The 20,986-nt window shown below is 33.9% G+C and overlaps 1 protein-coding gene across 1 annotated transcript in view; it reads right to left on the bottom strand.

Moving 5' to 3' along the window:
• The window catches only part of LOC143046837 (uncharacterized), a 51,056-nt gene that overhangs the window by 24,683 nt on the left and 5,387 nt on the right, over positions 1 to 20,986 (bottom strand). Inside the window, exons 3-11 of the mRNA XM_076219899.1 lie at positions 15,623 to 15,716; positions 14,088 to 14,165; positions 13,558 to 13,680; positions 10,982 to 11,144; positions 9,854 to 9,967; positions 7,841 to 7,896; positions 6,965 to 7,157; positions 535 to 803; positions 195 to 334 (exon numbers count right to left, since the gene is read on the bottom strand). Coding sequence (XP_076076014.1) covers positions 195 to 334; positions 535 to 803; positions 6,965 to 7,157; positions 7,841 to 7,896; positions 9,854 to 9,967; positions 10,982 to 11,144; positions 13,558 to 13,680; positions 14,088 to 14,165; positions 15,623 to 15,716 — 1,230 coding nt within the window. The remainder of the gene's footprint in view (positions 1 to 194; positions 335 to 534; positions 804 to 6,964; positions 7,158 to 7,840; positions 7,897 to 9,853; positions 9,968 to 10,981; positions 11,145 to 13,557; positions 13,681 to 14,087; positions 14,166 to 15,622; positions 15,717 to 20,986) is intronic.

The raw sequence follows: 20,986 nt of genomic DNA, 5'->3' as shown, positions 1-20,986 counted from the left end.
TTTATCGTTTGTTCATCTTTGTTTCTTTCAGACACAGTGTTGAATATTTTTGTGATATTGTCAATCTAATTCGATTGTGATATTGTAAGCCATCATTTTATCTTCTCATTATTTTCAAAGTCTTTATCATTAATTGTCTTGCATAGTAATTTTGATCTCCAGTAATTACAAAAATCCTCTCTGATTTTTCCTACCTGGCATGCATCTTTTCCTCCCATTTCGTATCCAGCACATATCATACCAGGGGGCAAAGTAGACCCATATTTACTTCGACAATCAGTATAGGAAAATATTGGAACTCTTATTTGCTGCATTATACTTTTATTGCCTGTACCTAAAATAAAAATTCTATTGATGTACTTTCTCTGAATACAAGACGTTAAGATTGAGTCCTAAGTAACAATCAGATGAGAATAAGTTAACGTTAACGAATACAAAAATAATCACTGGATATTTATCATAAAAAGTTAAATCGGTGATAAACACAGAAAGTGTGACATACAAAGACTCAAAGAAGTGTAACCTGCAACGTACCTCTAGTATCTCCCCATCCAGTCACATAACAGAAATCGCTACTATTGAATGGACGTGTGTCTGTGCCTGGTATACAAATATTCTGCACGTATCTAGTTGTTACGGCTGGTCTATCCAACTTGATCAGTGCTATATCAGCTGGATGTCTTCCAATTCTGTACCACTTGTGTTTAATTAGCTGTTTGATGCTAAATTCCTGTTCTTGACTTTCATTAACATCCTTATTATAGTCCCCTAGTCTGACACGGACATTAGATACATCTTTTAACCTACAATAAGTGTGAAAATTGATATAACTTGTTAGTCATATTGTTTGTTAAAATCACACAAGAAATTATTTTTCCTTTTCCTTTTACTTTATCGTGCTTGTCATTCAACAGAAACGACTATTCTACGCGTTCACCATGATATAACATTGGCACTTGATAATAACTGTTGTGCGGTTCTTGTTATGCTCGATCTATCCGCTGCATTCGACACTATCGACCATCCCATCCTGATCAATCGGTTAGAATACTCTTACGGCATAACTGGATCAGCGCTGTCATGGATGAGACCCTATCTTGAAAGTAGAAATCAACGTGTAGCAATTGGCTCCGTATTGTCAAATGTAATAAACATTAAATATGGAGTTCCGCAAGGTTCGGTCTTGGAACCCCGATTGTATTGTATTTTTTGCAAAACCGATCAGTGAAATATGTCGGCGACACACCTTTAGCTATCATGGGTATGCTGATGACACGCAAGTCTACCTAGTTATCAAACAACTCGATAATTGGGACAATATATCTTCACGTCTATAGACTTGTTTAGCTGACATTAGTAAATGGATGTGCTTAAACATGCTCAAACTGAAACAAGACAAAACGGAACTGATCTTATTTTCACCAAAAATTCGTGTAAATGAATTTTCAAATTGTCATCTGTTATTTGATAGATCAATAGTAAGCAATGCATCAGTCGTCAAAAATCTTGGTGTTTATTTCGATCAAGGATTTGTATAGTTAGAGTATACAACTCCTTGTTTCGATAGAACATTAAGCATGGAAAAGCAAGTCAATGGCATCACGAAGTCGTGCTACTTTCAAATTAGGAACATTGGTCGAATTTGGCAATATATTACCGAGGATGCCTGTACAACTTTAGTCTGCTCGCTTATCACGTCACGTCTAGACTACGAAAACGCTCTGCTATATGGAGTAAATGCCTGTTTAGTCAATAAGTTACAGCGATTACAGAATACGGCAGCCAGTATAAAAAAGAAGATGTGGTATGATTGCCTATGAGACAACTACCCACAAAAGACCAAAATGACACAGACATTAACAACTATAGGTCACCGTACGGCCTTCAACAATGAGCAAAGCCCATACCGCATAGTCAGCTATAAAAGGCCCGATAAGAAAATGTAAAACAATTCAAACGAGAAAACTAACGGCCTTATTTATGTAAAAAAAATGAGGCTCGTTACACGTACCAAGAAACATGATCATATAACACCAGTTCTTGTGTCTCTTCATTGGATCCCGGTGCTGTAACGTATACAATACAAACTTCTTTTGTATACTTTCAAAATCATGCATGGCCTACCGCCCGTCTATCTTGAGGAACTCATTAGCGCCTATCAACCATCAAGATCTCTTATATCGGAAAATGCAATGCAGCAAATACAACCTCGTGTCCGCACCAAAATCTATGGAGAAAGACGTTTCGACCAAGCTATTGCGAGCCTCTGGAACAATCTTCCTAGCCATCTAAGACATGAACATTCACTCGAACTTTATAAGAAAAATTTGAAAACCCATTATTTTAGACTCGCTTTCAGTGATTACATTTAACTTTTTATACTGACAATGACTTTTTAACTCTGTTCTTTTCGTTGTAGTATAACATGCCTTTTAAAAATTATGATTATATGTGTTCAATTTATTTCATTCTTATTGCATTCATTGTTATAATGTTTAACACCTGCTTTAACTACATTGATTGTTTTATGTAAGCGCTTAGAGTAATTTTAATTAGATAATGCGCTATATAAATATTGTTACTAATAATAAATAATACTTTTAGTCTTATTACTTTTCCCCTTTCATATATCATTACTAATCACAAAATATGAATTAACATCGCCTTTTAAGTCAAGATAGTACAACCATTGTCACTGCTGTCAAAGCAACAACTGATAACCCAAAAAGAGCAGCAACGTCATCTGTTTTTTTTTTTTTTTTTTTTTATTTTCTTATATATTACTGCGACTTGGTCTGTACCACTAATGACTAATGACTACTAGCAGTCAAAAAGACTAATATAAAACAATTCAAACAAGAAAACCAACTCTCTCATCTATATAAAAACGAGACACAAGAAACACCTATGAACCGCACCAACAAACGAAATACATTGAACAACAGGCTCTTGACTTAGGACAGGAACATACAATTACTGCGGTTTTAAACGTTTTAGCGAATCCAACCTTCGCCCAAACCCGAAACAGTAGTGTAACATTGCAACATAAATAGACATACTATGTATTTCAATTGAAATGTTTTAACTCGATCAAAAATACATATAAATAATGCAATGGCCTGACCATTAAGTATAACCGACGATTAGGCTCAAGCAGAAAAGACTATCAGGTGCTGATACTTTAATCAAGAGTCAATCTAACAATTGGTAAAAAGCTGAAAATACAAATAAAATACAATTTTACAATTTGTTCAATTAATGTTGTTATAGCGAAATGTCAAAAGTAATTGATATCACAGTCCGTTGAATGCGAGAAAATGTTGTACTTTCAAGAACGCTAAATTTCAGGTATTTCACGGAGAAAAGGTTCAAATATGTAGAGAGCAATTTGAAGGGTTCAAATACAATGTTGTAGAATTAACTCACTCTGTGGTTAGCCACGAATTGTGTCCGAGATGACGGAATGTTCTCCAGTACTGGTATGACCTTGCAATTTTCACGTAAATAGATTAAGAATATAATCAAACGAACTATATAAATTACAGAACGGTGTAACAGAATCTATAAAAACAAATAACATAAATGTTTTAGATACGTATAAGAGAGAGAAAGATAGCGACGATACGATGCTTTACGTTCTTATAAGGTTAAAGATGAATAATCCTCCTAGACTGGAACGCATAAATAGAATAAGAATATAATCAAACGAACTATATAAATTACGGAACGGTGTAAAAGATTACTCCCCGTCTGATGTCTATCTGATATCACTATTCCATAATTTTTTTGAATATGAATACAAAATTTACATATATGAATAAATCCCAATATAAATTGAATATATACAGGTGAAATGTCCACTATTGGTCGTGTGAGAATTATCAGATCTAAACAACTTTTCACTTTAAAGGTTCCTGAGTAAGTACGTTCCACGGGAAACTGGGTAGGCACCGTTTCTAGTCCTTTAGAAGGGTGTCTCAGTCGACATTGTTGTGTTCTGTATAATGTTTCATTACTGCTGTATCGATAATGGGAACAGTTTTCTCCAGTGTTGTTAGACGGCGATGACGATCGAAGATGAGATGGTCCTCCGTTAGGTATAACAAGAGTCTTCCGATTTGGCGAAATGGCACATCTTTGTGAGTATCAGACGAAATTATGCGTTTCGTCAAAACGTTCAATCCTGCAGATCTAGCCGCTCTATCTGTAGAGTGGCATCCTCTATATTTGATTTTATCGTAGTAATATCTAAGAAAAGGTGTTACTCTGTGACGATGTCCAGATAAGACTACTGGTTCCTTTTCACTAAAATTCAAGTCAGATTTGGCAATACTGCTTCCTCCTCGTAATAGGCGTTGATCGTTCAATGGAAGATTGAGATTGGCAATAGGTCCTTCTTTCGGAATAGGTTTGTGAATGCTATTGATTTCCTCTTTATGAACTTTAGGTCCTGTTGATTTCGGAATGAAACTTTCTTTATCTATAGATTTTCCTATAGAAGTCACAGATTTTGCTTTTAGTGACACGAGTGCTGTCCCTTTGGAGATATTTGTGCGTTTACCAGGCTTGGTACTAGGTCTTATACATTCAATGAATTGTATGGAATGCGACTTTGCAACCTTGGCATTCGAATGAACGTATTGGTCGTTAGCCTGAACAACAATTGGATTCTTGTCCTTGGCGGCTATTTCTGTTCTGAAAGAGGTTCCGTGATTGAAACGTTAGATATCTTCGTGTTAACAATAGTAACAGTTTGCTTGTTAATGTATGTATTTCCAATTATGACCCAACCAAGTCTCAACTTTTGGGCAAATGGAGTACGGGACGGTCCTATGCGTTGATCAAGGACGTGGTGTGCCTCTATGAGGTCTCTTCCAATTAAGAGTAGAATTTGACAACGTTCCTCTATTGGTGGAATTCTTCCTCCGAGTTCTTTTAGATGAGGATGATTCATTGCTACTTCAGGAGTAGAAATTTTGTCTCGATTATCTGGAATATTATTACAATCAATTAAATGTAATGTAGGCACATCAAATTGTACGTCACCATGTACAGATTTTATGACGAAATATTTTCCTCTTTTCCCGGAAGTAGATTCTCTGCCGGAGCATGTTGTAAGAGAGTAGTTTTCTGGTTTTTCCTGAACGTTGAACAGACTGAAGCATTCAGGCCAGGCAAGAGACCGGTTCCTTTGGTCGTCAACGATGGCGTACATCCGGATAATTTTGTCTGTCTTTTCCTTGTGGTACATATCCACAGGTACTATTTTGGCACAAGATTTCTCACTCTTAGGATCCTTGTGGATCTCTGTACAGGTTGACCTCACAGAGGTTAACTTTGTTTCAGCTGACTCTGTCTTCTCCCCGCCGTAGGCTTGTCTGGGTGAGCTAAACTGAGAACTTTCAGATTGTTGTTGTCTGGTGATGTGAAGTGCAGTGGTATGTCGTTCCCTTCCACACTCATTACAACTACAAATTCAGATACAAATACTTGCGTTGCAGTCCCGACTTCTGTGTTTGGTTGATTCACAACACTTGTAGCACACATTATTTTGTTTTAACAATTCCTTGCGTTCTTCGATTGACTTGGCTCTGAACGCTCGGCATTCGTTCAAGGTATGCTTTGTCTTGTGTAGGATGCACATTACTTGTTGTTGGCTACTGTCTTTAGGTTGCTGTTCAACAGCCGTCTTATGGACGTCAACTTTAGAATACGTCTGAGGTGTGAACCTTGGCGTAGCGGCTTTTGTACTAGGCGCAACTTTTGACCCAAAGATAAACCCAGGATCGTTCTTTATTTTGCTAATTTCCTTGATGAAGGCAGAGAATTCTTTGAAGGGTGGAAATGCAAATTCATATTTAGAATTGTATCTTAAGACTTGTTATCCACTTTTCTTGGAGTCCGTATGGCATTTTTTCCACAATAAAATTTATCCCCTTCGAAGAGTCGAAGTAAGCAAACATTCCAGCTTGGGATTTTCTTTACGATACTTTATTTTTGAGATGATATCTGACAAATCGTACAGAAGTGAGTTGTCTTTATTTGTCAGTGTCGGAAAGTTGTCAAGTTTGTTGACGATAGACGTCTGCAACATTATTGGAGCACCATACCGATCGTCCAGTCTTTCTCATAGTCTGTGTAGGCCTCTTGTTGGGTTGTTGACATTTGATGCCCTTATACTCATGGCATGTTTACCAGACTCTGGTACAAGCCATTTAATAAGTAGGTTTATCTGTTCCTAGTCTGAAACTTGTAGTCGTCTATGACGTTTTTAAAGCTGGCTTTCCATGTATGAAAGGATTCTGTCTGGTCGTTAAAGCTTGTTAGCCGGGAGAACAGCAAGTCCTTGTGAAGGAGAAATCTTGTGATCTCTAATGTAGGATTATTTTGTTGCAGGTGTGCAGAAGGGGTCTCTTCTATGACGCCTTGTTTTTTCTGTGAGACAGGGATCTCTTCTATAACGCCTTGTTTTTGTTGTAAGACAGGAATCTCTTCTTTAACATACTGAATTGTGTCCGAGATGACGGAATTAATGTTCTCTGGTACTGGTATGACCTTGCAATTTTCAGTTTTAGATACTTGTGAGAAGGAGAAGGTAGCGACGATGCGATGTTTTTACGTTCTTATAAGGTTAAAGATGGATAATCCTCCTAGACTGGAACACATTAATAGATTAAGAATGTGATATTAATAAGGTTAAAGAGAAGTTTTACATGGGACAAAATGACATAAAAAACCAACACTTTTTAAAAACTATAAAAGTTCTGCGCGAGTAAAAGATTACCTTAGCTGTATGTTTTCAAAACCTTTAGCAAATATTGGTCCTTAATGCTCTTCATCCTTGATTTGATCTTTTTAACTTTTCATATTTGAGCGTCACTGGTGAATCTTTTCCAGACGAAACTAGCGTCTGGCGTACAAATTAAATCTTGGTATCTATGATGAGTTTATTTATAGTGTGTACCTGTCAAAGCAGTGTGCAGCTGTCAAAACCCACTGATTTTCTATCAGTGTTCCACCACAATAAGGTTCTTCTATCCCTGTGGGTAAAATTAACAGAATTGACGCTTGCCAAGGCCAGCTTCCTCTTGTAACTGCCTGTCCTCCAACTATTCGATAACTTCTTTCTAGTATTGGGAAAAATTGATACCCACAACCTGCAAAGGTTGTTCATTCATCAGCCATTTTATTTGATTTACATAAAATGGTCAAAAAGTCAGTAATTGTTATTGCTGTAAAAGATGTTATTAATATTTTTCAAATAACATAATATATAAGATTATGTCATAACATTTTGGAGAATAAAAATAGGTAGAAGGCTTTTAAGATTTTCTAAAATAAGAACTTGTTTTGTATTTTTGGGGAGGAGATTCTTTTTACCTTTCAGATTCTTATTATGAATTTATTACATTAAGATGGTACATAATATGTACAAACAGTTAACCTGTTCCAAACTGTAAATTGATATTTGTCATCCGAGTCAAGCGTACAATGAAGCCTATATATGCACATTCAAGACGAACCCAAATAACAAAAAATGAATTCGTATGTCTGTAAAGGTAACATGAATTTTTGATTGACAATGGAAACAAATGCTATGACTTGTTGTTGACTGTCAATTTATTGTTTGTTTTACTAAAATTCACCAAGGAGTTATAAGGTGTGTAGAATTGTATAGCACGGTGATTGCTATTTGTTATACAAATGTATTTGAAACCTGCATCAGACTACTCCACATATTATTAGTTATGTTTATGATGTATTCTTCAATAATATTAGTAGTTTGACGGTAGCTACGCTTAAACAAATTTAGTATACAGCAGAAAACATGAAGTTATACCTGGCTGACAAGTAATCCAAACATCTTCCTTGTGCACACAGTCATTGGTGCCAAATCTGAAAATGGGGATTCAAATAATTTAAGATAATAAATTACATTTGCTTTGCGCCGTTTTACATTAAAATCAGAGGGATAATAAGGTCAGCAAATTTGTTTATACAATTGTTCAAAGACTTTATTACGCCAAGACTACAAAGTTATAAATAAATAATTTAACAGAGATTTGCTATTGATACCATAATATTCCCTAAATTACGTTTTTACTAATTAAGAGATTTTTTGTTTGGGACGTGCATATGCATGCATGTTAGACTGTCCTTCTGGTATCTTTTGCCTCTAATTTTTTTAACTATGGTTATATTTCTGATTTCCTCCTTGACCAAGTTGAATCTTAATAGTTTAAATAATAAACATTAGATAAACAAGAAGATGGAAGGAAGTGAAATGTCAATCGTTAAGATCAGAAATGTATGTTGAAACGGAGAAGGATCATAATTATCATTGCCACTAGCTTTTCAATAGGTCACGAGTGGTCTCTCTAAACAACTGTTTTTTAATTACAACTTTAAGCTGGAGCGATTTCCAAATATGTACCCTGGAGTTATAGATTATTTTGCATCAGACTAGACATTGATGCGTACATCAGAACTGCTTACTTTTCCAAAGCATTTTAGAGGTCATGTACATTGCATGATAATGAAGTGACAACGATAATTTATTTATTCCAGAAATATCAGATAAGCTAGAGGCTCTTAAGAGTCTGTGTCGCTCACCTTGGTCTATGTGCATATTAAACAAAGGACAAAGATGGATTCATGGCAAAATTGTGTTTTGGTGATGATGATGTGTTTGTAGATCTTACTTTACTGAAATTTTTTGCTACTTTCTATTTTCTCTATCTATAATGAACTTGGCCCTTTAGTTAGAGGAAAAATATTTGTAAAAATACAAAAAATTACCAAATTAATGAAAATTGTTCAAAATTGACTATAAAGGGCAATTACTCCTTAAGGGGTCAACTGGCTATTTTGGTCATGTTGATTTATTTGTAGATCTTACTTTGCTGAACATTATTGCTGTTTACAGTTTATCTCTATCTATAATAGTGTTCAAGATAATAACCAAAACCGGCAAAATTTCTTTCAAAAATACCAATTTGGGGCAGCAATTCGACAACGAGTTGTCCAATTCATCTGAAAATTTAAGGGCAGTTAGATATTGACTTGATAAACAATTTAACACCTTGACAGATTTGCTCTAAATGCTTTGGTTTCAGAGTTATAAGCCAAAATCTACATTTACCCCTATGTTCTATTTTTAGCCATGGCGGCCATAATGGTTGGTAAGTCGGGTCACCGCACACATATTTTAAACTAGATACCCTAAAAATGATTGTGGCTAAGTTTGGTTAAATTTGGCCCAGTAGTTTGAGAGGAGAAGATTTTGGTAAAAGGTTACAAAAAATTACGAAAAATTGGTAAAAATGACTATAAAAGGCAATAACTCCTTGAGTGGTCAACTGACCATTTTGGTAATGTCGACATATTTGTAGATCCTACTTTGCTGAACATTATTGCTGTTTACAGTTTATCTCTATCTATAATAATATTCAAGATAAAAACCAAAAACGGCAAAATGTCCTTAAAACTCAGGGGCAGCAACCCAAAAACCAGTTGTCCGATTCATCTGAAAATTGCAGGGCAGATAGATCTTGACTTGATAAACAATTTTATTCCATTCTGATTTGCTCTAAATGCTTTTGTTTTAGAGTTATAAGCCAAAATATATATATTACCCCTATGTTCTATTTTTAGCCATGGCGGCCATATTGGTTGGTTGGTTGGCCGGGTCACCGGGAACATTTTTTAAACAAGATACCCCAATGATGATTGTGGCCAAGTTTGGTTAAATTTGGCCCAGTAGTTTCAGAGAATAAGATTTTTGTAAAAGTTAACGACGACGGACGACGAGGACGAGGCCATTTGGGCCAAGTGAGCTAAAAATAAGACTTACGGATTTCCGATACAATCAAATATCGAATGTTCACTTCCGTTACACTTTACGTTATCCATCCAGATTTGTCCACTTCTCAACGTCGGAAGACTTCGATAAGGGTGTAAAGCTGAGCTAAATTTAATAAAAAGTCAATGTATTATATATTAAATTATATATGTACTGAGTTTAAAATGTTCTGTTATAGGTCAGAGAATTATTATTTAACAATCAAAGACATTTTGCTATAATCTGAGATTTTGCAGATACATGAATATTTTCTTCTGAGATTTCGCGGAAATATAAATCAACATCAACAATAGAATATGTCTACATACTATATCAAATTCTAAATCTGCGTCGGTCAATGCAAGTTGTGAATAATTTGCTCTAGGCATAACAAAGATCTGTACATTCCACTAAATGAAAACGAATCCAAAGTTGACAAAATGCAAAATCTGACGTGGTCTTGACTTGGAATAGGCATATGCACATGCGGCAGTATAACGTTTTTGAGAGTTAACCCCTCCCCCTTTTCCCTCGCTTTTTTTATATCGATCCAAGAACTGAAAAACGGCAATTTTTTTTTTTAAATTACCAAATGTTAACAGTTGCTGATTCATGGACCATTAATGCATCCCCATCAAAGAAAGGAAAATGAACAATAGGAAAGAAAAAGGAGCCTTGTTTATTACACATTATCTATAAAAATGTGATTTCAAGATCTAAAGATTATGGACATTAGTGATTATCAAAATTTGATTTAGTAAGATTGAGTTAATGTGGGTACGTGCCACTGTTACAAATGTATATTTAAAAAAAAACTTGATTGTAAATATCTTGAAAAATATGTGCAGATATTTTTTAATTTCTATCACGAAATGTCTAGTTGAGTTCTTATGAAGTTAAGACATGCATGATCGTACTGTTCTTACGAAGTTTTAACATACAGTTCCGTTGTACATTATCGTATAGAGTATGTTTTCTATGGAATAGGTTTTACGAAAAAAAATCAACTTGGTAAAAGTTGACACTTTACTTACAGAAACCCCAGTTGTCTACACACGACATTTGTATAAGTTGACAATTTACTTACAGAAAACCCAATTGTCTACACACGAAATTTGTATAAGTTGACAATTTACTTACAGAAAACCCAGTTGTCTACACACGACATTTGCTGATCTTATTCTAAACCCATCATCACAAACTGTTCCCCAAACATTAGCATATTTTACTTCCAATCTTCCAGAAAATGGCAGTTTACCAACTAGACGAACTTCAGTTTTCGCAGAGGGGAAATCGTTATGTGCTGTAACATAAATATCACTCGTATATAATTATACTATTTGGAATTCCTATATTGTTTGGTATATAATAGTATTCGTTTTAACGATTTTCATCCGATTTTATGATTTAAAAAAATGATCACAAATTCAAATTATACTTTTGTGAGCTTCTTAAATACTAGATAATTCGGCTTGTATCTGCTCTTTGGTAGGGTTGTTATAGATCTCTTTGACACATTCCCCATTTCCATTTTCAATTTTATTACTGTTTAAGTATGGTTTGATTTTCATATGTAAAAACTAAAAGGAATTATAAAATAAGTATAATTTAATGAATTATAACTTTATATAAAATGCTATTGAAAAAATAAACCAATTTGAAAGAGAAACCAATAATGGAACAAAAGACGAACCAAAACACGGTAAAACAAGTCTAGATTGAACAACATGTATGTAAGTCCACTAGAAACTGGATGAGAACTCATTTAGGTATCAGTCAGGTCCAAGAGATTATGTCTTAGTTTGACCCTAAAAGGGTATCGAAATGGAACAGAAGCCTGCATTATTAAACCAAACAGATATTCTAGATTTTTATTTTCTCTCAAGTTTTACTTTTTGTATTAATCATGTTGATTCGACTAATTTTGTCTGCGATTAGTTTGAATAGTGTATAATTGATAATTCTGTCTTATAACACGTAAATTTCAGCATTCATACCATCAAATTAAATGTTTGCACTTTGTAATTTTTTTATTGTCTCTAAAATTATCTAATGTAAGTTTAAAGATCCATGTATACTTGGTGGCTGAAATGAAATCAAATACCAAAATATCACGCTTCAAACAAGTTGTTATGTCCGACTTACGACAGTAGAGGGGCATTATGTTTTCTGGTCTGTGCGTCCGTCCGTTTGTCCGTCCGTCTGTCCCGCTTCAGGTTAAAGTTTTTGGTCAAAGTAGTTTTTGATGAAGCTGAGGTCCAATCAACTTAAAACTTAGTACACATGTTTCTTATGATAATATCTTTCTAATTTTATAGTCAAATTAGACTTTTGACCCCAATTTCACGGTCCATTGAACATACAAAATGAAAGTGCGCGTTTCAGGTTTAAGTGTTTGGTCAAGGTAGTTTTTGATGAAGATGTAGTCCAATCAACTTGAAACTTAGTACACATGTTCCCTATGGTATGATCTTTCTAATTTCAATGCCAAATAAGATTTTTTACCCAATTTCACGGTCCATTGAACATGAAAAATGATAGTGCGAGTGGGGCATCCGTGTACTATAGGACACATGCGTGTTTTAAAAATGTTTTGCAATCCTAAAACATTATTTAGGTTCAACAACTGACTTTTGTTGTGTGATCATATGATTGTTTTAAATGCTTGATTCCATCTATCAAATCTGGTCATATTCCTAATTATGGAAAATGTTTTTCAATAATGTGTGGTGCTTAAAATCACAGTCCTTTACTTTGACTTTTTTAGTCAAACTCATTCTAAATTTAATTTTCTACGATATACTCATATATTTTATCTTCTTCTGGTAATAGGGATTGATAGATATGTTATATTTCCTATTTTGCTGATTGGAAATTTTGAAAAACAGATAGGACGTGATAAGAAACCAATTTACAAACTAATTATTTTAATAGATATTTATCAATGGTAACAAAGTAAAATTACAGGAAAAGGCAGTATTAATCGACCTCTTTTACAATTTTCCTCCACTTATTTAACAATACATTGCCAAATATATTTATTTAGATATAGGAAGATGTGGTAAGAGTGCCAAAGAGACAACTATCCATCCAAGTCACAATTTATAAAAGTTAACCATTATAGGTCTAGGTAAGGTCTTCAACACGGAGCCTATGCTCATACCGAACATCAAGCTATAAAGGGCCCCAAAAATTATTACACAATGTAAAACCATTCAAACGGGAAAACTAACGGTCTAATCTATATAAAACAAGAATGTGTCCCAAGTATACGGATGCCCCATCCGCACTATCATTTTCTATGTTCAGTGGACCACGAAAAAGGGATAAAATCTCTTATTTGGTATTAAAATTAGAAGGATCCTATCAAAGGGAACATGTTTACTAAGTTTCAAGTTGATTGGACTTCAACTTCATCAAAAACTACCTCGACCAAAAACTTTAACCTGAAACGGGACAGACGGACGAACGGACAAACGAACGGACGCACAGACCAGACAACATAATGCCCATAAATGGGGCTTAAAAACGAGAAACAAAAAACACTTATGAACCACATAAACAGACAACAACCACTGAACATCAGATTCATGACTTAAGACAGGTGCAAACAATTGCAGCAGGATTAAACGTTTTAATGGTACCAAACCTTCTCCCTTTTCTTAAACAATAGTATAACATCACAAAATAGAAAGACACAAAATTTGCATACTTACGTACGCAATTCGTTTCATCTTCATTGTTACCACAATGGTTTCGTCCATCACACCGCCAATACTCAGGTATACATATATTCTTACTCTTACACAAAAATTGATTTGGTAGACAAGGTTGTCGGTCTGAAAACAAATATGAAAGAAAAATATATGGCTAAACAAAGTGTAAACTCGGCCACCACTTATACGTAATACTTCACCTCATATTGTTTGGTGGTCTCCATTGAGTTGTTAGTCTTGACATAAGATTTGCTATCTAATAAACTGGTGATAGACATGGTTATTTGTGATTTGAGCAAAGTTACTCATAAAACTCCCTATTGGTATGTCAGCAATCTTCTAACTTTGTTTTATATACTACTGTACTTTATTTGTCAATTGATAGTAAGTATTATTTTTTTAATGTCAAGATATTGCGTGAATAATCAAATAGAAAAAAAAACCATTATAAACGTGGACGATCATGTCAATTAACTGATATTTACTTGCTCAGTTTGTCGAGATAATGTGTTTGTAGTAAACATTTATACCTGCTGCTTGTCTTTGTGAAGGTAGTGCGCATGTGACAACTGCGGGCGTTTTCGATCTACAATTAATTCTGGTTCGGTCTGAAACGGAAAGCAATAATGTTTGAAAAGAAATGGTTCATACTCATTTAAAATGATAATATCAGTAGGTTTAGGTTTACAATTTTCTTTTTTTAAAACATTAAATCTTTATGGTGGTTGGTTGGGTTTACCAAACTTTACCAAGCACTAGCGAGTACATTTGGACTATTCGAAAATCAATCTTGAACTTCTTTCAATCTATCAACTGTAAACATGTGTATGTGGATAGAGAAAGACTAATGTTAATTAAGCAGATACGGAACGAGTTGTATTTTACCGTACGTTATTCAACAATGAATATAGTCCATGCCGTATAATCAACCAGTATTAAAAAGTATGACAAAGTTTCATAAAGACAAAACCGAAAAGCGACAGAACAATATTCACTATACACCATAGTCGACATAATACTACAAATTAAACATTAAAATTTGTACATCAGAAGTGACATACAAGTTTAACTTATATATAAATAAACTCTTCAAAAATATCAGGCTTATAATTCTGTATACCAGAGACGCGTATTGTGTAAAAAAAAATCCATCAGTCCTGCACGAAGCAAATTTTGCAAGAAGCTGAAGAGCATTGAGGACCAAAAAGCAGCTAAGGCAATGTTTTCCTCGGTTAGAAAATCCTTAGCCTTTCGACCATTTCAAAGTATTTATGATATGAACATTTGAGTCTATTTTTTTTAAGATGTTCAAATGACCTCCTGCGTCCAATCTGCGTTTCGTTTCTTTTATGTGTTTTTCTGCTTTGAATCGATTTAATGAGTTAAGCCCTTTCAAATGATTTTTATAGTTTGTTCTTATTTTGTACTGTTACACCAATGTCCCATGTTTTGGGTGAAGATTTGGTGCCAAGAATGTAGGTTAACCAAGCCACATTCTGTATGTGCCTGTCCCAAGTCAAGAGCATGTACTATAGTGATTGTCGTGTGTTGCTGTATATCATATTTAGTTTTCTCATTTAAATTGTATTACATTTCGGGGCCTTTTATAGCTGATTATTCGGTATATGTTTTGCTAATTGATGGAAGAGTTGCGGTGAACTACAGTGTTTAACTGCTGTGTCATTTTGACTCTAGTGGAGAAAGAGTTGTCTAATTGGCAATCATACAACATCTTCTCATATGTATCTCAATAAAATTAGAGTTATCTCGCTTCCGATAAAAAAAAAATCGTGGAATATTGCTAAAATTTGAATTTTTATGCATATATGAGATATCAATTATTCGACTCTATTCATTCACATTTTTGTCAACCTGTTTTTTTTTTTTTTTTAAGTTTCGTTATCAATATGGCATAACACACTAAGCAACTCGCTTTTTATGCTTTTACAATGCATTATTTTTGTTTTTGATCAATGGCATAATACACTAAGCATCTCGCTTTTTATGCTTTTGCAATTCGTTATTTTTGTTTTTGATCCATGGCATAATACACTAAGCAACTCACCTTTTATGCTTTTGCAATCCATTATGTTTGTTTCTGATCCATTGCAATTGACATTGCTCATTAAAACAGGATGTCGATCCATTGAAATGTTGTTCTGCAAAAAATATATAATTATCTTTCTAGATTTAATTTACATATTATGTCAATTCGTATACAATTTTCAATGTAATTCAAAAACAACGGAAAACATCTTAGATGTAAAGGGACACATTTGTTTGAGCAAAAATAAATTAAATTCTGTGCTACCATTGTTAAAAATTAATACGCGTCATTACAATATACAATTAAGGTGAATAACCAAATTTGTCAACACGAAAAGGTTATTTCCCTGAGGGAGCTGCATAAGAATATTGAATTGTCGTAATACTGGTTAAGTAAATGTTCTATACTACATTATTTCTTCTTTTATTTCCAATATGAATTCCTTAATTTCTGTAAAATATGCGATATAAGTTTTGATCATTTTTAAAGGCCGTATGGTGACCCATGACTACGTGCATCCGCAGTCATTTAGAATAGGGTATATAGTTTTCTCATTAGCTATCATATACCACATCTCCTTATTCTTATATTATGTGATATTTGGTTGATATCCCATTTTCGTTTACACAATTTATTTTTATGGTTACGACAATTATACGATTTTAGTGATGTTGGTGATGCTAAACTTAGGAGATAACTGTATTGTATTTTAAGCTACGACGGCATCAATTGGGGATTTGATGGTCGCAAATTAAGTTTACTGGCGACGCGTTAGCGGAGACAGTAAACGGGTATTTGCGACCATCAAATCCCAAATTGATGCCGTCGGAGCTTAAAATACAATATTGTTATCTCCATTCTAATGAAACTGACAGAAAACAACGTTAAAACATGTATTTAAAATCTGTCATATGCCGTCTGCACTTGCGCGTACGTCCCATAGCATCAATTGTCAATTGATGCCATGTAAGAAAGTGACGTTATCCAATCAAAATGAACGTTACAAACGTTGTTGCATTAGAATTAAAGTTTGTTGTCTGTCTTCATACATTTTTCTGGTTTTGTTTTCATTGATTCATTGGTATCTTGTTTTTATTGTAAGAAGAAATATATTTGTTGATCAATTCTTCAAATTTTTTTCGGTGGGGTTGCTTCTTTTGAATGATAATAAGTAGTAATAGAAAATATCATGGTATGTGACCTTAAAGTGTATCTTTTTTAAACCAAATCGTTTGTTGTTGGTTGCTAAACTCAATCTGTTATCGGCTTCAAATGGCTTCTATATTTTAGTTATGATGAGACGAGATAAAGTTAGTAAAATGAAACATATATATATATAATTCTGTTATCAACACAAAATGTCAATAGCCAAAACATAAGGACTTAAAACCACTGGAGACAGTTTGTAACGAGACAAAAACATAAACACTTCTCTACCCCAACTTCAACTTCCCTCCCATCTACTGCCAATTCCCTTCCCTTACACCCACTTCCTTCCCCTAAACTCCTACTCGATATTAGGTAACAAATACCTTCCAGAATATTCCTATTTTACCTCCCCTCTCTCCACTGTTCCCGACCCTGTTTTGTGTTTCCCTCTTCCTTATTTCTGCTTGCCACCCCATCAGTCCCATAATCCCCTACCCCTGTCTACCCTTCAGGTAAGATTTAAATAATTGTGAGAATCAGTATTTCCCTTCTGATCTAGATCAATAAAATAACGTTTGATACTGTAGAAAATGCAAAGTAAAACTGTTGTCATGATATCGTTTCTTCATTTGAGTATTGTGTTAGGTACGTTTTTGTATTGTTATCCTTCATTTTTGCTAATGTACTTTGTCTATATGTTTTTTTGTTTTGTGCATCTTTGTTTGTATTCATAGTGATTAAGATACTAAAACAATATTGACTGCTGTTCCCCTATTTATGACGTTTTTACCTATTATGTCTGGGTTTTTTTTTTGTTCACACATCGTTTTCAATATATTTTATGCGACTGTCATATAAGTGAAAAGTTTAGCTAGCAAAAAAACAAGGGTTTAATTCACCATTTTTCACTTAAGAAAATGCCTGTACATAGTCAAGAATGTGACAGTTGTTATCTATTCGTATGATATGTTTGAGCTTTTGATTTTGCCATTTGATTAGGGACTTTCCGTTTAGAATTTTCCTCGAAGTTTAGTATTTTTATGATTTTACTATTTGTTCAAATATCGGAAACCCTACAGCTAAATAACTTTCATGTAGCATCGTCACTTATAGTATACGCAAATCTCAAAGGATGAATAATTACTTAAATTTCAAAAGGAAATTAGAATTACCACCCAAAGTCATAAAACCTGTTAGATTGTGTAACAATACCGATAATAGTGCGGTGACAGAAGTGTAAAAAGTCTAGATCGCGAGTTTAATCTCCCCAAATAACACACGGCTAAAAATGGTCTTAACTTAAAGACAAATATGTCTTCTTTAGTTTTTTCCCTGTCGTCAGAATTTCGTACGGTCACTTTTTTCTAAAAAGTCGTTTTAATGACTGGTAGTATATTGGAGAGTTTCAACCCCCCCCCCTTTTTCAAAATGAAAAAATGTGCATGTTTGTTTACATTTAATTGAAATAGTTTTTCCTGAAGCTATTTATATATGTCAAAATATTCTATTCAGTATTTTATTTTCTTCTAATCTATAAAATTTGCGAAGTTTAGACTATTTAAAATTGAGGTAATTTTAATTGCAAATTCAAACTCAAACTTTAGTTTCTTCTTCGTAGTAGTAATAAAAATTATCCCATAATATTTTAAGCATATAGTATTTAATAAAACTTGTAAGTGATAAAAATTTCGGAACCAAAATATGAAAAAAACCTAAAGAAATCAACGGAAAAAGAATCGAGTAAAAATCTTCATTTTCAACACGGAACTCAATCACTTGCCTTCCGTCACATTTTGTGTATTAGTCAATAATTTGCTCTCAAATGATATATGAAATTACTACCTTTTTCGCTATTATATACACATATTTTCAATTAAAGTGCACTGATATATGCACATACTTTGTTTGTATATGTTTATATTCTATGTTTTTTTCGTTATAAAACATCAAATACTTTGTCAGAAAAGTCTTATTGTAAAATCAAAATAATTGACGGATAGTTTCAGTAAATATTCCGTGATATGTCAAGTCCTTTGCAAATTGCTCCATTAAGTCCAAAGAAAAGACAAAAGTTGTTAAATTTTATGCAGTGCATAATATGCCCCCCAAAAAAAACCTTGATTGAAATTTTGAGTCAATTTACTAGTTTAAGGAAGTCGATTTTTGTATCTGCATTTCATAAAAGATTGGATGATCATGAGGTGAACATCAAGATGTTTCATGCGAAAGCTGTTAATTTGAATAACTCTGTGCAGGCAGTTTATCATCGTTCATGCTACAAAACTTACAAAGTAAACATATTTGTTCCCCCTTTTAGAGCGAGGAAGCTTCTAGTCTGATATTTAATGACGACATACAATTATCTGACTGTTATCCCTCAGTTTCGGGTATTTGTACACGTTCAAGAATGCAGTCGCTCAACTGGAGTGCTTGTATATTTTGTTGCAACAAAACATTTTAGAAAGATAAAAAAATACTCAAGTTTGAATCAGATGAGCGAATTAAAAATGTTTTATGCGTGTCAGATAAAGTTGAAATAGTTTCCCGTCCATCTTTTAAACTTCAAGCACTCTATCATTTTGGTTGTATTACAAATTATTTGCTAAAAACGAAAAAAAAAATCCAAACCCGTGGAAGTAGATATCTCAGAACACGATACTGCTTTTACTAATTTTATTTTGGCTATTGACAACGATTTAATGGTCATTCCTCATGGCACCGTTACTTGATAAATATAGATCATTTCTTCCGGCTGATCTAATTTAAAATATTCGACATGTAAAATGCAGTCTAAATCAACTTCAACAAGTTCAAGGCAAATACAACATAATATTTAGCAGCAAAATAACTATTTAAGATGCCATATAAGCTTCTAGTCAATTGAAAACTGACCTCAAAATCTCAATGTCAACTGTAATAGACACAAATAACGGACAGATATTTCATTCCGCTGCAAGTTTACTTAGAAAAGACATCGAAACTCTAAAGAAGACTACCCAACTTCGTATGAATTGTCTCTTTCTTCTCAATTCAGTCAATGCCTTCGTATTCAATTCATTCTATGGTTACTCAATGAAACTGCATACAGCCAAGACTATTCTCAGGAAATAGCACCAGAGAAATTGTGGAAATGCTAAGCAATTGTTGATGCAATCGTTTTTGTTTTACTCCTTTTCATTTAGAATTTTTACAAATGTACAATGAGTTTGGTTCAAAACACCTTGTTGAAACATTGAATTCCAATGGATTTTATGCTTCTTAAAGTAAAGTGCGACTCTATCTAGTTTGTTGCCAACCATGACATTGAGCGAATTCAAGATAGTGTGTACGTCTCGTATAATGTTTCCCCAGCATCTTTGCAGACAAGCATATGAATGTCAACACACCTTCCAAGCCCCCCTTTTACATCTCTGTTAAATCTTGAATGAATTGATAGGGATGGTTTGAAGCTGGTATTTTTTAAGGAACAAATGTCTTCGGACTTCCTACAATACCTTATACAATACTTGTAAAGAAAAACTCAAAATAACGTGTTTGCTTTGAGCAGAACCTTTCATGTGCAGACCTGTGGCCATGAAAGAAATGTGTAGAAATATTAAAACATGTCTTGTGACGGTTGATGAAAATGAAGATGATGGAGATAGCGGTTGATGTCGTATAAAGCTTGTTGCACTGGTACACACGGTTCCAGTCCCGAGGTAAGGGGAGTGTAGGCGTGCCCTTAAAAAAGTACACTATCTGTATCCGTCTGTTTCAAGTCAAGAGACGGTAGCGCAGTGTTTGTCGTTTGTTTCTATATACTATATTTGTTTCTTTCTTATTTATTTTGTACGTTAATCAGACCGTTAGATTTTTTGTTTGTTTAACATTATTCATTTCGGGAATTGAAGACTATGCAGTATGCATTTTACTCATTGTTGAAGCCCGTACGGGACCTATAATTGTTTTATGTCTCATTTGGTCTCATTGGGATAGTTGTCTCATTTGCAATCATATCACATCTTCTTTTTTTTTGTATATGGAATACTTTTGAAGTTTGTGGTACGTTTCAATCGAAAAAAGGGGGGATATAGTTGCAAAACCTATAATGTAATAGATATTAACCAAAGTTAAATACACAACAAAAGATAATACTATGGTAGCAGCAATAATTGTGAAAAAAAAACAAAAGCAACGAGTAGTCTATAAAAAAACCTGAAGTATCCGCAAATTCAATTTGAGGTCATATTGACT

The sequence above is a fragment of the Mytilus galloprovincialis genome, chromosome 9, assembly GCF_965363235.1.
Source record: "Mytilus galloprovincialis chromosome 9, xbMytGall1.hap1.1, whole genome shotgun sequence".
In the NCBI taxonomy this organism is placed as follows: Eukaryota; Metazoa; Mollusca; class Bivalvia; order Mytilida; family Mytilidae; genus Mytilus; species Mytilus galloprovincialis.
This window is presented reverse-complemented; position numbering and strand designations above follow the sequence as displayed.